The sequence below is a fragment of the Xyrauchen texanus genome, chromosome 15 (genome assembly GCF_025860055.1).
Source record: "Xyrauchen texanus isolate HMW12.3.18 chromosome 15, RBS_HiC_50CHRs, whole genome shotgun sequence".
Lineage (NCBI taxonomy): Eukaryota > Metazoa > Chordata > Actinopteri > Cypriniformes > Catostomidae > Xyrauchen > Xyrauchen texanus.
In genome coordinates this window covers 32,630,797-32,648,812 of record NC_068290.1, presented here as the reverse complement: position 1 = coordinate 32,648,812, position 18,016 = coordinate 32,630,797, and the positions used below count along the sequence as shown (strand labels likewise).

The 18,016-nt window shown below is 37.7% G+C and overlaps 1 protein-coding gene across 1 annotated transcript in view; it reads left to right on the top strand.

The window, feature by feature from the left end:
• gask1a (golgi associated kinase 1A) overlaps positions 1-18,016 on the top strand; it is a 40,101-nt gene that overhangs the window by 17,651 nt on the left and 4,434 nt on the right. The window contains exons 2-3 of the mRNA XM_052143777.1: positions 1,827-3,113; positions 16,157-16,279. Of these exons, the coding sequence (XP_051999737.1) occupies positions 1,827-3,113; positions 16,157-16,279 (1,410 nt within the window). The remainder of the gene's footprint in view (positions 1-1,826; positions 3,114-16,156; positions 16,280-18,016) is intronic.

Below are 18,016 nucleotides of genomic sequence, written 5' to 3'. Positions count from 1 at the left end.
CATATATATATACATATACATATATATATACACACACACACTCACACACTCACTGAGCACTTTATTAGGAACATCTGTACACCTACTTATTTATGTGATAATCTAATCAGCTAATCATTTGGCAGCAGTGTACTGCATATACTCATGCAGATACAGGTTAGGAAACAATTTGATCACCGTGACTGCGACCATGACATGACTGTTGGTGCCAGACAGGCTGGTTTGAGTATTTCTGTAACTGCTGATCTCCTGGGATTTTCACACACAACAGCCTCTAGAGTTTACTCAGAATGATGCAAAAAACAAAAAAACATCCAGTGAGCTGACGGAAATGTCTTGTTGATGACAGAGGTCAACAGAGAATGGTCAGACTGACAGAATGTCTAGGGTAACTCAGATAACCACTCTGTAAAATTGTAGTGAGCAGAATAGCAACTCAGAATGCACAACACATCGAACCATTAAGTGGATGGGCAACAACAGCAGAAGACTACACCAGGCACTGTATTATGACCATAGTGAGTGTATATGCTGTAGGTTATATTTATTTTAGGGAAAATGGAAGCAAGTGTTCAAAATGTTTCAACAAAATACTAGAATTGTTAGTTAAATGCTGTCATTTACGACAACATTTCAAGGTCTTTTTAAGCTATATTTACTTACATTTTTGTGTAGAGCTTTTGGGATGATTGGTGCTTCTTCTAACCTTAAATGATAGGCTTTACCCATTTTAGCACAGTTCATGGCTAGGGCAGGAAAATTAGGGAATGAGAAGTAAGAAACAAGCCAAATACAGCAACATCCTCCAGATGCTGTTTATGTACTACATCTTGTACTGCAGTAAGTACAATACACTTACTTTTTAGTAGCAGATCCAAGATCTATGTTTTGTATGTTAAGAATATCAAACTTTTGAGGTCTGGAAGTAGATTTCTAATTCTCTTGCATGTAAAATTAACAGCTGTGAAAGATCCCATTCACATTCCAGTCAGACAGTGTTGAATCTGCGTTCACAATGGAATGAACACATGTAGAAAACCTCCTGGCCTAATGTAAATCACCACCACATATGGTCTTTTTAGCAGGTTAAAAAAAAAAGCAGTTGGTATTTCTGGGAGGGTAGGGAAATCAAAATGAGCAAATGTTTTTAGAAGGAATTCCATTCAGATGTTGGGACGTTGAACATACAGCATTGTGGTCCACCCTTTTAAATGCTGTATGTCTGTAATGCTATATGCTGTAACATTCAACCTCTGAATCTTCTAGTAGTATAACCAGAATTTTCATGCTGGTCTAAGCTGATTTATTCAGGTTAGTGCTGGCTTGGTGCTGGTTTAGCGGGACAACCAGTATAGCAATGTTGTTCACCAGCAAGAAAATGCTGGACAATTAGAATTTCCATGCTGGTCTTAGCTGGTTTATGCTGGTTTGGTGCTGTTCTTGCTGGTGGACCACAATATTCATGTTGTTCACCAGCAAACAATGCTAGGCAGACATAATGTCCATATTGGTTTATACTGGTTTGGTGCTGTTCTAGCTGGTGGACCAGTATAGCCATGTAGTTCACCAGCAAAGAGATGCTAGTCACCAGCATGGTCTTTCTGATTAAGTTGATTGATCATGGAAGTCTTGCTGGTTACCACCTGGTACACCAGCACACCAACATCCAGAAAAAAAAAATATGGTGATGACCAGCAATGTTGTTGTTTTTTGTTCAACAAGTTGAAAGAGTCTTTATTCTTTTTGTGTTTTAAAGTACGACTTGCTTGCTGAGGTTATTGAACTGATTTTTTTAACCACCAACTTCTCTGCTTTGTGTCTGGCAGGCTGTGAGAGTGTTGATTAAGTTCAGACTTAAGTGTCGATGCGTGGTGGCGTTCCTGTGTCTCTTCATTCTGTCAGTTGTGATGATATACACCCTTCCAAACTTCCCATCTGAGCAGAGCACTGTGCACCTACTGGGGCCCCTCAATAACAAACCCAACAGGCTGGTGGAGAGGCGTTCCCTTAGACCTCATCTTCAAATGCCTTCAAACAGACAGAGTGGAACCCGAAAAAACACTGAAGTTAAGGATTCCACCAAACATCTCCTCATGATCAATCATCATCAGCTATCATTTTCCTCTGGGAAAACAGCAGAGGGAAAAGTTTATGTATCAAGCAATAAGTCTCCAAAAACTGGAGCAAACAAGAAAGAAGTGTCTCTGCAGAACATGAACAAGCATCTATTCCAGCCATTTGTGGCCACTGGCAACAGAGGGCAAGCCATTAAACCAGGCAATAGCAGAAACTTTAACCCAACTGAGGCTTTGCCTCAGTCCGCCAGCATGCAAAGCCTCCACCCAAACAACAAGACATGCCGGCACAAATGCACACCAGATGGGGTGAAAGCAAAGAGCCGTTTGGGGCAGTTCACTCAAGCACAGCAGGTGCCAAAACTGAAACCTTCTGAGAGGAAGAGGTCCCATTCTGGAGCTGAAATCAAGGGTAGGATTCTAGCAGGGGCTGGCATGAGTGATTTTGCCACTGACTGGTGTATGACTGTACCCAATGAGGCTTTTATTGAAGACTGGAACCAAACCAAAGCTGAATCTCTGCCCTGGCTTAACGAGGATGATATTAAAAAGATGACGCTTCTCTCCAGAGACAGTGTGTTGAGTAAAGCCAGGCTTCCAGGCCATGGACAAGTGCTTCAGGTTGGATTCCGCGATACAAATGCTTTTGCAGAGGTCAATCATATCAAACGTTGTCAAATGGGAGGCTGTGCGCTCATCAAACATCCCAATGACTGGTTTGAGGTGTTTGCCTTTCACCTGGACAGAGTTTTGGGTCTAAACCGGAGCTTGCCTGCTGTCTTGAGGAAATTTCAAAGTGATATTTTACCATATAAGTACACCAATGGGGCTCCCAGACCTGTGGTGTGGTGGGATCCCAATATTCGGCACCTGTCTGATGCTGAGAATGACCAGAACTCTTTCTTACTCACCTGGCCTCAATACCAGACATTACTGCAGAGCAGGTGTGGTACTCAGGTGCCTTTAAACTCCACTAACTGTGTTGGAGTTCATCACTCAGAATGGGGGCGGCTGGCCTTGTTTGACTTTCTGCTGCAGGTAAGGGTCACTGCAAATACTGTTTCAACAAAATTAGTTTAATATAATGCATGAATTTTTAAATCAATATTCGCTCACTAGTATTAAATTACAGTAATTAAAAGTTTTTTTTGTTTGTTTGTTTTCTCACCTATTCTCCCCAATTTGGAATGCCCAATTCCCAATGTGCTCTAAGTCCTCCTGGAGGCGTAGTGACTCGCCTCAATCCGGGTGGCGGAGGACGAAGCTCATTTGCCTCTGCATCGGAGACCGTAAATCCGCGCATCTTATTATGTGGCTTGTTGAGCGTGTTACTGTGGACACAGCGTGCGTGGAGGCTTCACACTATTCTCTGCGGCATTCACGCAACCCACAGAGAGCGAGAACCACATTATTGCGACCATGAGGAGGTTACCCCATGTGACTCTAGCCTCCCTAGCAACCGGGCCAATTTGTTTGCTTAGGAAACCTGGCTGGAGTCACTCAGCATGCCCTGGATTCGAACTTGCGACTCCAGGGTGGTAGTCAGCGTCTTTACTCACTGAGCTACCCAGACCCCCAACCTTTTTTTTATAAGGTTTTTTTAATAAAAATATATATGGTATATACTGTATATAAATATATATGTGTGTGTGTGTGTGTGTGTGTGTGTGTGTGTGTGTGTGTGTGTGTGTGTGTGTGTGTGTGTGTGTTAAATATTGCAGAGGTGCCTGGGCTGTAAGTCAAATTATTTTTTGTATATCAAATTAATTACATGATATGCAAAAAAAATTATCGAATTAATCACAAATAATCATATGAATCAATATTTGCTGAGAAAAGTCCCCCAAAAAAGATCATTTCATATATAATAATTCAAATAATTGTAACTACACTATTATATATAATAAATATAATTCCGGTAATCCTAATACATTACATTATTGTGGCGGACAAGTTAAGCATTGATTAGACAATACAAAAAGTGGCTTTAGGTCACTATACTGTACTGTCCACAGCAATCCATTTAGCTCTTTCTGAGGTAGTATATTGTATTTAAGGGCTCACAGAACACGTTCTTGATCGTTCTTTTGTATCATCTCACTTTGGTAGCGTCACCTCTAACTGGCTTTCAGCATCTCGCACCATATAAGCCGTATAAGTTAAATGTAATTTGAAAGTTAATTGATTTTTTTTTTGTCACAAGACCTCTGAATCCTGCTGTGCTCCGTCCACAGCTACATGTCATCTTTACAGCTGAAGCTGCGCTGACTGCCCCATGGTGACTGTAGCTGGGCAGTCAGAAAACATGGTGGTACTTCAAACATGTTAATTCGACAGCCCTAGTAATCACTAATGTTTTGGATATTAATTCACACCCTTAATTGTTAAAAATAGATATATAAGCATATTTTACAAGAGTACAGATTAGATGTTTATCACAAACAACATATATGAAATATGATTTTCTGAGATTTGAAAATAAGTAAGCAATGTTACCAGGCTAAATTACTCTAGGTTATAGAATTGAAATTATGTCTATGGCTTTCACAAAATGACAGGTGCTGCCAAGTACATTATGGCTAATCAGCCAAGCCTGATATTTAAAAATAAATTATTGTTTTCCACTTTTAAGCCTGCTCAAAATAATACCTCATTAGTAGACTCATATAATGTGCCTGCTTTTAATCTCCTTCTAGTCTGCTTCCATATTATAAGTCTTAGAATAGTTTTTAATTAAAAGAATACAATCACGTCGGTTCATGACCCAAGTTATGTTAGAGAATGATGGTAATTGATAGCCCAGCATTTAATTCCCTGATGAATCACTGACAGGTTCAAAATACAGGAGGGCCATGCCTAATTAAATGTGTGTGTGTTTGGCAGGTAATTAATGAAATGTTTAGCTTAGTTTAATTTTCATCTCTACATGGCCTTCTTAAGTGATTTTACAGTTATGGGCAAGCATGTTATCAGTCCATCTTTTAATCATTTTATTTAAATGATTTGAGATTTTATAGGATGCAATCAAAGACTTGGCAGAGGAATGAAAATGGCTCTTCCTCAGGAAGTGAAGCCATTTGTTTCCCTATGACTTGCCTTGCCTTTCCCTATAACAAACAGGATTTTGAACTTGTCACAAATATTAATTTTACATTGGAAAATCAGACAATTTGCATGTCCACATTCATAACCATCACATTTTAATTTAAGGAATAGTTCACCAAAAAATTATAATTCTCTTATCATTTACTCACTCTCATGCCATCCCAGATGTGTATAACTTTCTTTATTCTGCAGAACACAAATTAATATTTTTAGAAGAATATCTCAGCTCTGTAGGTCCTCACAAAGTGAATGGGTGGCAAAATTTTGACACTCTCAAGTCTCAAGTCAAGTCTCATTTATTTACATAGCCCCTTCAACTACAACGTAGACCAAAGGGCTGTACATCCAAAAACAAGAAAAAACATACATACAATATGCAATGACAAAGTCAAGAATTAAAACAAACAGAATACAAATACGTTTTCACACGAATTTTAAAAACATCAACTGACGGTGCAGTTCTAATATCAGGGGGAAGAGCATTCCACAGTCTAGGGCCAGCGACTGAAAAAGCTCGATCTCCTTTAGTTTTAAGTCGAGTTCTTGGAACAAAGAGCAGTAGACAATTAAAAGACCTTTGAGATCTACTAGAGTTCATTAGCACCAAATCCTTGATATATTCCGGGGCCAATTCTTGAACAGCTTTATAAACATATAACAAAATCTTATACTGTATCCGATATTTCACAGGGAGCCAATGAAGCCTTTTCAAAACAGGAGTAATATGCTCCCTCTTCTTAATACCAGCAATCAGCCTCGCTGCAGCGTTTTGAACCAACTGCAATCTTGAGATAACAGATTGACTAATTCCTACATATAAAGAATTGCAGTAGTCCAAACGTGTGGAGATAAATGCGTGAATCACTGTCTCCAAATCAGGAACAGACAAAAAGATTTCATTTTAGCAATAGTCCTTAACTGATAAAAACAATTTTTTACCACATTTTTAACCTGATAGTCAAACATAAGAGCAGAGTCAAAAATTACACCTAGATTTCTTATTTTAGGCTGCACATATGTTTCCCATATACCTAAAAAATCGGTTAAACCGCTGTCAGCCTTCTTCGTCCCAAACACCATGACTTCAGACTTGCTGGCATTTAATTGTAAGCAGTTTTGCTGTAACCAATTAGTCACCTCCTGTAAACAAGCAACCAAGGATAAATTAGGGCTTGATCCTCCGGCTCCAATCGGTAAATAAATCTGAATATCATCGGCATATAAGTGATAAAATATACCATATTTCCTGAATATTTGACCTAGAGGCAGCAAAAACAGAGAAAAAAGAATAGGTCCCAAAATTGAACCTTGAGGTACTCCACAATCCAGAGAAACTGACCCGGAGGAAAAATCCCCAACCCTAACAGAAATTGAACGCCCCCTTAAATATGAGGAAAACCAATTTAAAACCGTCCCTTTCAGCCCTACAACGTGTTCCAAACGATTAATAAGAATATCATGATCAATTAAATCAAAAGCTGCACTAAGATCCAACATGATTAGCACCCCAGTATTGCCCGAATCTGCAATAAGTAATAGATCATTAGAAACTCGCAGTAAAGCTGATTCAGTACTGTGTCCTGCCCGAAAACCAGACTGAAAGACATCTAACACCTCGTTTCTAGCCAAAAAAGAACTTAACTGAGATAAAACTAATTGAGATAAAACTGTATTTCTAAAATTTTAGAAATACAAGGCAGCTTTGAAATGAGCCGATAATTATTAAAATCCAACGGGTCAAGAGTATGCTTTTTAAGAAGGGGCTGAATAACCGCCTGCTTAAAACTTAACGGAAAAATGCCTGTATAAAGACTGCAATTAACAATAGCAGTAATACAAGTCCCAGTATAATCGAATGTCTCAGCCAACAAATCAAAAGGCAAAACATCCCAACTAGGAGCTGGGCGTTTCAACTTCCCAATAATAAGGCTAATATCCTTGATTGAGACCAAATCAAATTTATCAAACGTGCTAACATTTTTTAAAGTGTCTCCTGTCAAACCATTCCAGTCATGAAAACCAGATCTAATTGTGTTAATTCTATCTAAAAAAAACATTTAAAAACTTCTCACAACACTCAGTAGATGGTAGTATTGAGACAGTATTTGAGTTAAAAAAAACCTATTAATAGATTGAAACAAGATTTTAGGTGATTTTGAATGCTGTAATATAATTTTAGAAAAAAATGCTGATTTAGCGTCCTTTACAGCCTTCTGGTATCCCATACGTAAATCACGTAAAATCTGTTGCGAGATCATAAGTTTATCCTTTTTCCAAACCCGTTTTGCTCGCCTACACTGCTGTCTAAGAGCCCGAGTTTGTTCATTTAACCACGGCTGATGATTGACCTTACTATGCTTGATCTTATATGGAGCAACAGAGTCTAAAACTCCAGAACACACAGAATTAAAAGCCCTAAGTAACTCATCTGGATCTGCCGTAATAACTACAGACTCAGACCATGATACATCAGAAAGAGTGATAAAAATATCACCAAACGCCTTAGGTGTAGACTGATCGATTGTACGAGAGCGCATATAAGAATGCTGATGCTCCACCTTCTCAATTTGCACATTTACGTTAAAAGTAACAGGCAAATGATCTGAAATACAGGCATCATTAACAACAACATCACAGATAGACAGCCCTAAAGAAAAAACAAGGTCCAAAGTATGTCCTTTTTCATGTGTGGGACCAAAAACATGTTGTATAAAATTGAATGAGTCCATCAAATCAGAAAATTCCTTCTCCAAAGGCTTCCCAGGGCAACAAATATGAATGTTAAAATCCCCAGCAAGTAAAATATGATCAGACAATAATAAAATAGTAGATAAGAACTCAGAAAATTCCTGAATAAAAACTTGGCTATACTTTGGAGGTCGATAAACAACTACTCCCAAAACAGATTTATAAAACTCAAGTCTTAATAACTGAACCTCAAAGCTCGAATAACATGCAGTCGATAAACGGTGACATTTATACTGCTGCTTACAAACAGTAGCTAAACCCCCACCACGACCCATCAGTCTCGGGGTATTAATTAACATATAATCAGGTGGACAAATTTCCTCACAAGGACTACCCTCATCCCGATTTAGCCATGTCTCTGTAATAAATAGGAAGTCCAAGACATTCTGCAATATAAAATCATTTAAAATGAATGTCTTGTTTGAAATCGAGCGCTCATTTACAAGCAACATCTGTAAAGTCTGTACAACCATGGGGGCCGCTGTAGTAAGGCCCGACTTAATCGTCCTAAGATCAATCAAGTTGCTCAACTCTGCACCTCTAACATGTGATGAAAACTTTGCATCCTGATAAAACCACAGCGCTGACGAACCTCCATCCGGATACACTGGCAACAAATGCGAACATCGCCAACCCCGCAGATCCGCAGCACGATCCATGATGCCGTCAACTGTAGCAAACTGCACAACCGCACAAGACCTCCGCAAGAATATCTGCTTCACGTGAGCACCTGCACGTCTCCCTCGTCGTCGGCGCCGCTTTTTCCTGCAGCACGCACATCTATCCGGAGAACGCTGTAAATACGATGGCAGCGAATGATAGAAAAAGGGACACTTGTTTGCACTGCTTATCGACAAGTCCACAACATGCGAACGAATCTGAAACAGGGTAGTATGGTCATAGACCCACAGAGACTGGCATGGACAAAATAAAACATTTAAGAAGACAAAAAAAAAAAAAAAAACTAAAAAGCATAGAGGAGTGACGGCAAGCCACAACACTGGTCGGCGCCATCTTTTTTTTAATCCAAAAAGGACATAAGGTAAAAGTAATCCATACCACTCCAGTGGTTAAATCCATGTCTTAAGAAGTGATATGACAGGTGACGGTGAGAAACAGATCAGTATTTAAGTACATTTTTCCTAGAAATTCTCCTCCCTGCCCAGTAGGGGGCATATGCATGAATAATGTGAATCACGAAAAACACAAGAAGAAGAATGTGAAAGTTAAAGTGGAGATTGACTGAGCAGGGAGGAGAATTTATAGTAAAAACTGATGAAATATTTATCTGTTTCTCACCCACACGTATCACATCTGAAGACATTGATTTAACCACTGGAGTCATATGGATTACTATTAAGCTGACTTGTTTGATTTTTGGAGCTTCAAAATTTTTCCAGCCACATATTTAGGATTGGGTGTAATACATTTTAAAAATGGCCATTGAAGACCTCATTTTGAAATGACGACTAATTTGAATGTTGGTGGTGCCTCAAAAACTATGGTGATTATAAGTCCCAAGAACTTGAGCAGTAAATGAAGAAATTAAATGATGAAAAAACTATGGGAAATATGGGAAATTTTCAGGCAAAAATGAAAATGACAATCGCGGATATACGGGCAGGTGGAAATATTTTGTTGACAATGTTAGAACAGTAACAGGACTGCCCCCAGAGACTTTTACACATTGTGTAAATGATTACATCTCTAATCTGAAAGAGCATGTGAGGATTATTGATTCATGCTTGGATGTAGAGGTGTCTTTTACACTTCTCTTCCTTTTCCCACTTTTTCTCCCTTTATATTTGCACTTTGTATTTTCTTGTTTCAAGAACCATTGTTGCCATAGCAACACTTAATTAAAATTGTGAACATACTAGGTACAGACAAATGCAAGAAAATGCACGCATCATTTGTTAAAAGGTTGAAAGTAAAAGTAACATGTGGCTATGTGATTTTTATGTCCATTTTTACAAATTGTTTATACACTGACATTGAAACGTGAAAGTGCTTCAACTGGTGCTTTTGAAATGCATCATAACTTGTACTGTTAAAACAGTTGCCTGAAGCCATTAACCTCATGTAAAAACCTGAATCGCTGTTTCTTACTCACTTCACACCTCTTTTATTAACACATTTCACTTAAGGACGTGGTTTTCTTCCTCTTGTTATGGCCTGCTATCAGCATTTTCTCTGTTTTACTGGACTTTTTATACAACAATATCTTTAATGTATTGGGACGTGGGTGGAATTCACCAAGTACGAATTGCACCAACTGATAGTATCATATTTACATGCACTGTCTGTGTTGTTTTAGCATCTGATTTACTGAAGTAATTGCATATCAGACAATGGCACAAAAACAGCCAAATACATCATGCCTCTGCATATACTATGCCCAGTTATAAAACTCTATCATTTGCTGGATTACTGCTGGCATGATCAAAATAAATTTTACACAAACCTCTCATTTAAATTTTTTTTTGTTTACCGTCTTCTTTCCATGGGTGGTAATAGCATTGAATTTTTAAAATAAGGCCCAATCTATAGGAAGGAAATTGTACAGCACTATACCAGCGCTATATTGAAGGGATAGTTCACCCAAAAATGAAAATTCTCTCATCATTTTACCCTTGTGTAATCTCAGATGTGTATGGCTTACTTTCTTTTGCAGAACACAAATATTTTTAGAAATTATGTCAGCTCTGTAGGTCCATACAATGCAAGTGAATGGTGACCAGACCTTTGAATGTATATAAAGGCAGCATAAAAGTAATCCATAAGACTCCAATGGTTATATCCATGTCTTGAGAAGAAATATGATAGGTGTGGGTGAGAAACAGATAAATATTTAAGTCCTTTTTTTTTTTACTATAAATCTCCACTTTCACATTCTTCACATTCTTTGCGCATATCACCATCTACTGGGCAGGGAGGAAAATGTATTGTTAAAAAGGTCTTAAATATTGATCTGTTTCTCACCCACACCTATCAAATGGCATCAGAATATATAGAGTTAACCACTGGAGTCATATGGATTACTTTTATGCTGCCTTTATTTTCTTTTGGAGCTTCAAAGTTCTGACCATCATTCACTTGCATTTTATGGACCTACAGAGCTGAAATATTTTAATAAAAATCTTAGTTTTTGTTCGGTTGAAGAAAGAAAGTCATACACATCTGGTATGGCATGAGGGTGAGTAAATGATGAGAGAATTTTCATTTTTGGGTGAACAATTCCTTTGAACTGGATTATAAGTGGTTAGTAAATAATTCCACATGTAGAAGTGAAACAACTTTAGTGAATTCACCTTGAGTGTCTTTTGCAAGTATTATATTTGATCAAACTGTGTTTAAGCAATACCAAAGACCCTTCACACCTTTGATCTTCTCCCTTGATTAAAAGCTAGTCCAAATCAAGTGTGGAAAATCAGGCAAATATAGACTAGTTTTGTGCACCCATGCGTGTGTGTGCAAGTGTAATTGCATGTGTTCATGATTGTGCTCTATGGATTTTTGAGACTAATGTGTGTGTGTGTGTGTGTGTGTGTGTGTGTATACACTATGTAAAAGTTGGGGTATGGATGACCCATGAATAATACATTAGATCTTAGAAGAAATGTCAATAGCTGTAACATGGCCAAGAGCTAATAGCTTTGTATTGATTTGCTAAAATGGCTGACTGGGACCCTTACACACTTGTTCCTCTCTATTCATTTAGCACCTCTGATGGCACTGATGTGAAACCTCACACCCATAAGCACAGAACAGTGTGAAGGACATGCTCACAGTCACCACAAGACCTTCTGTGTAGCACTCTGAAATCTAGATAAAGATGTGTCGTGGATACTGTTATACAGCTTTATACACTTTCTATGAGCTCATAAAGATTTTAACAATGTAAGCACATAAGGTTAATTATGTAGTAGTGGGTTTTATTTGAACTCTAACAGGTCACAAACGTTTCAGTGGGGCATGACAACAATTAAAATGTACTATCATTTAAGAAATTATATTTTGCATAAAGAGAATTATTTTTAGGATCATTACGATTTTAATGGTTTTAGAACCATGACATTTTTTGTAAACACTTTACATTAATGTTCCCTTTATATGTTGTAATTCTAACAAAATAGGGAGGGTTGGGGGGTTGATGGTGAAAAATGACCTGGGCAGGCTTTGTGAGATTCATCCAAACACACACAACATTTTGAGGTAATCGTTGCCGATGGTATTTAAACTGACATTCTGCTACATTTAAACTGAACAGTTATGCAAACAGCATATTTTGTCTTATTACTGTTATAAGAAACTTGATTAAGTTTCTAAATACGTATGTTATTGCCACTGAATATAAAAAAAACCAACACAAACCAACCCACTGGCGATTATGATTCTCTCATGGTTCAGAATACAATATTCAGGGGCTGCGGCATGGAAATATCTTGAACAGAAATGCCCTGTGGCATTCACTATGGTTCATTGGCAGAGATTGGTAAGGACATTATGTAAGCAAGTCCTAAGGTTATCACAGTACAGGAAGGGTGCGAAAAGAGAGCTGGATTTGAGTCTGATGTGCATGAGCAACAGAGTGTGTGTTGACAACTGTCTGCTGCGGATACTGCCATGTCACAGCAGCTGTCAAAGACATTGATCTGATGTTAAAAATATTATTATTCCAAGTATAATTTCAGCATATGTACACAATATCAGGCTGTTTCTAAGGTTAGGATTAGGGCGGACTGGACATTTACTGTGCTGTTAATACAATAACAGCACAGTAAATAATATCAGCAAACAGTAAAGCTATGAGCAGTAAATAGTAATTTACGTAATTTATTCATACACATAGATGTGGGTAATTGACATGACATTTTGAGCATCAGTGTCCTGTTGTGTGACACTTCTCATCTAACTATTTTAAACATTTTATGATCTTGTATAGCCATATATACACTCACCTAAAGGATTATTAGGAACACCATACTAATACTGTGTTTGACCCCCTTTCGCCTTCAGAACTGCCTTAATTCTACGTGGCATTGATTCAACAAGGTGCTGAAAGCATTCTTTAGAAATGTTGGCCCATATTGATAGGATAGCATCTTGCAGTTGATGGAGATTTGTGGGATGCACATCCAGGTCACGAAGCTCCCGTTCTACCACATCCCAAAGATGCTCTATTGGGTTGAGATCTGGTGACTGTGGGTCCATTTTAGTACAGTGAACTCATTGTCATGTTCAAGAAACCAATTTGAAATGATTCGAGCTTTGTGACATGGTGCATTATCCTGCTGGAAGTAGCCATCAGAGGATGGGTACATGGTGGCCATAAAGGGATGGACATGGTCAGAAACAATGCTCAGGTAGGCCGTGGCATTTAAACGATGCCCAATTGGCACTAAGGGGCCTAAAGTGTGCCAAGAAAACATCCCCCACACCATTACACCACCACCACCAGCCTGCACAGTGGTAACAAGGCATGATGGATCCATGTTCTCATTCTGTTTACACAAATTCTGACTCTACCATCTGAATGTCTCAACAGAAATCGAGACTCATCAGACCAGGCAACATTTTTCCAGTCTTCAACTGTCCAATTTTGGTGAGCTGTTGCAAATTGTAGCCTCTTTTTCCTATTTGTAGTGGAGATGAGTGGTACCTGGTGGGGTCTTCTGCTGTTGTAGCCCATCCGCATCAAGGTTGTGCATGTTGTGGCTTCACAAATGCTTTGCTGCATACCTTGGTTGTAACGAGTGGTTATTTCAGGCAAAGTTGCTCTTCTATCAGCTTGAATCAGTCGGCCCATTCTCCTCTGACCTCTAGCATCAACAAGGCATTTTCGCCCACAGGACTGCAGCATACTGGATGTTTTTCCCTTTTCACACCATTCTTTGTAAACCCTAGAAATGGTTGTGCGTGAAAATCCCAGTAACTGAGCAGATTGTGAAATACTCAGACCGGCCCGTCTGGCACCAACAACCATGCCACGCTCAAAATTGCTTAAATCACCTTTCTTTCCCATTCTGACATTCAGTTTGGAGTTCAGGAGATTGTCTTGACCAGGACCACACCCCTAAATGCATTGAAGCAACTGCCATGTGATTGGGTGATTAGATAATTGCATTAATGAGAAATTGAACAGGTGTTCCTAATAATCCTTTAGGTGAGTGTATATATATATTATTATAAAACTTGTTGTTTCCACGGCCTAATATTAACTAATACAATAGTTTATTTGCTCTTCTAAAAAAAAGTTGAAAGGTGATTAAAATCTTTAAAAACTTTGAAGAAATGTTGACACGTCACAGCACCAAAATACAATTTCAGTTTTCAGACATGTTATTTGTCTGAGCTATAAAGTGCTTATTTTAAAAAAATCCACTCATCACATTTACAGTGGTTTTATATGTTTTAAAGTTATGACCATTTTTGCACTAGTAAAGCCCATTGTCATGACAATTTTTTCAACACAAAAATTTGAAAATGGCCAGAAAATGAAATCAATGAGCTGGTGTATGTGTGTTGCAGGCCAGGTTTGGTTGGTTGCTCTGGGCCAGAAAGGCCAGGGCCACTTATTAGACCCAGCCCACCCCTGGTTGTAAGTCCAAGTACCCAAAAATGCTATATCTGCATTTACCTTAGCTAGTTTTATAGAATATTTGCCATTTTTTACTTGTCTGTGAGCTTGACAACCACATCTGTGAGGGCTGAAATGTGTTGGAAGGTTTTATTTTTCCTAGTGCTTGCTGACTAGTACTAGTACTTATTCCATCTAGTGGAATAAAATATGACTTTTTAAGGGAAATAGAATGAACAGAACCAGAATTACATGCTTACAAATTTAGGAAAACAAGCAAAAAAATCTGATCATCTTAAGATTGTAAACTTAAACAATATTTTTTAATGAATCATTTGAGTCTTTTTTATTATTTGGAGGGTGTTCTGAAAAAATTAGACCAGTTTTTTGCAATTAGTCACAGTGTGTGTAAATGCTGAGCTTTTGTGCACAACTTGTGCGCAAAATTCCAAGTCTTCTGAAGTCATACAATAGTTTTTTTGCCATTAGTTGCAAATTTGGTAACAAATCAACACCTAATGACAACTGTGAATGAGCTTCTCTCATTGCGCTCAAGAATGCACAATGGACATCAATTTTATGCTTTTAATATGAAGCACTAGCCACATGGACTACTTTTATGATACTTTTGGGTACATTTTTAAGCTTTTAAGTGAGGCACTGTTCACTGCCATTATACTGAAAAGATGCCAAAAAATTTTTGTTGTGAAAGTCATGTTTGGAACGACATGAGGGCGAGTAAATAATGGCAGAATTGACATTTTTGGATGAACTATTCCTTCAAGCAAGCTTGCCCCTTTTATTACTTATCCAAAATCAGGACCCAGCTACTGAAATCATAAGCTTAACTATCATCAATGGTTAAACAGAGCTGTTCTGAATTCAGACCCAGTTCGCTTTAAAGTGTGAAATATAGCAGTGATGTGTCATTGAGGCCTGTGGAGTTTGGAAGCGAGAGACTGTGTTAACTCAAAATAAGGTGGTAAAACATACACCTACAGCACCACAAGGTTACATCTCACCTTAATTGCACACACACAGCATGGTATCTTCACTCTGTGGCCTTCACAGCACACACATGAACCAAACAGGAATACTGTATGTAGAGGTAAACCAAAGTATTACTACTCTTTGCCCTGCAAGGTTGGCGGCTTGACTTGTGATGTGCGAAAAGGAAAGTGAGTTGGTGCCATGTTTGAACCTGTGCCTTTGTGCCACCACCTATTACCCTCAAGTGAAATGTGCCAAGATGCAGTATTTATCTGTATGATGTATCAGTGAGACCACTGATGCTTCTGTTTTGCATGTTTAGCTATAATTTAATACAAATGTTTTTATTACAAATTATTTTATCAACATAGCAAATTGAGTGAAAAGTTGATGAATTTGAGAATTGCTTAGTATTTGGTATGTCCCCCTTTTACTTAATGACATCATGCACTCGAGCTGGCATGAACTCCACACGTTATCCAGCATAATTTGAGAATGTTTCAAAGAGCATTTGTGTGCATCAATAGAAGCACAGAAATCTGACCATTTGTACAGATATTTGGACCCCATAATATATGAATTCTGCAATCTTTCATAGATTAATTATAAAATGCTTGTCTCTTTCAATGTGTGATTAATTTGTTGTTGTTTTCTCCAGGTGAATGACAGACTTGACCGGTACTGTTGTGGATTCAGACCAGACCCATCAGAACTGTGTGTAGAAAACATGCTGCATATTAAATGTGGAAACCCAAGGGACTTAAATCTGGTGCACATTCTGGTAAATAAAAGTTTTTGATGTTCATCTGATAATAACACTGACATAAAAATAATGTTCAATAACACTAACAAAAACAACTCTATTGTCAATGAACAGCATATGCCTGTAAGATAGTTATTGGCAAGTACTGTATTGAAATCCCACATTTTTCTTGTTATTGTGAAATAAAAATGTACACCTTAATTATGGTAAAATAACTGTAATGCACAGCCTCATCACAGGTGTGTATGAGGCTGTCTTTATTGGCTTTGAACGTTGCTCATCCAATTAGAAATTTGGAGTGACTATTTGCGCTATAGGTGTAAATAGCATTTGCCACACAGCGCAGCTATTTGCACTCTAATAGTCTAGTAGAAGCAACATTTGAAGACATACTCCACCCCAGTGTTGATGCAATGGCGTGGAGTGTAACGACTGAGTGGACGACCCGGGTTCGATTTTGCCTTTTGTCCTACTTTTTCCCCATCCTGTTTCCTGTCTCCACTCTAAATTTTTCTTTTAATACTACTTATAATAATAAATAAAAATCAATATAAAGGTTGATTTCCTTGCATTGATTTGGTTATGGTGAAGATCGGGGAGTTGAGAGAAAGGTTTGATCTGGGTAAATTTAACCATGGTTTTATTATAATAATCAGGGCTGGGGAGTAACGGAATACATGTAACAGGATTACATATTTAATATACAAAATATTAGTAACTGTATTCCACTGCAGTTACAATTTAAATCATTGGAAATCAGAATACAGTTACATTCAAAAAGTATTTTGATTACTAAAGAGTCTATTTTGTTTCATTTAATATTTAGTCTACTCAATTGGAAAATATTTATCTGTATAAATGGTTAAAAAAAAATTATATGAAAGGTGGATATGATGTCATTGAGCAAAAAGATGTGGTTGTGTACACTCTGTGGGGTTTGAAGTAAGCTTGGAGCAGCAGAAATAGTAAGCCTTGTGTAAAATGTCATGTGAAAAACTAGTTTTATGCTAAGCTAAAATGCTATTTCTATCCCTTTTACATGCACGTTACCAGCCATGATTATGCTTTTTTTATCAAGAAAATCCACATTCAATCATACATACAGAATATGTGATATCAGAATATCACAAAAAATTTTTAATGTAAGCATATTTTGTCTTACTGTACTGGCAGATACTTTTTTTCTCTCTCACTTCTGAAGAAGTAATCTAAAGTATTCAGATTGCGTTACTGAATTTGAGTAATATAACGAAATACGTTACAAATGACATTTTACAGCATGTGTTCTGTAATCTGTAGTGGAATACATTTTTAGTTTTTTGGCAGAAGACTTTTTTATGCAATTAACCAGGGTTACTACAGTTACTACAGTAATATGGTGTTAATATTGTAACCATGTTTAATTTTGTGGTTACTATGAATTTAATACAAAATGCCATGGTCATACTATGGTTTGTGTAGTAAAACCATGGTTATTTTTTATCAGGTAAGGTTAGGTTTATGGCCAGGGGTTGGTTTAGGGTGTCTGTGGGAGTCTAAAAAAACAACATTAACAGGCTACAGTGATGCCATTATACTGCATGTTCTTGAATTAGAAGTGCAAATGTTGTACGAATTAATACTTGAAAAATGCAAAAAGACAATTTTGTTGCCATTTACACATAGCCTCTGCCTTATAAATGACCATCAGAATTTCCCATTATCTTATACCGATAGCGTATTCACTATTCAAAATGTAACCAACAATGATGATGT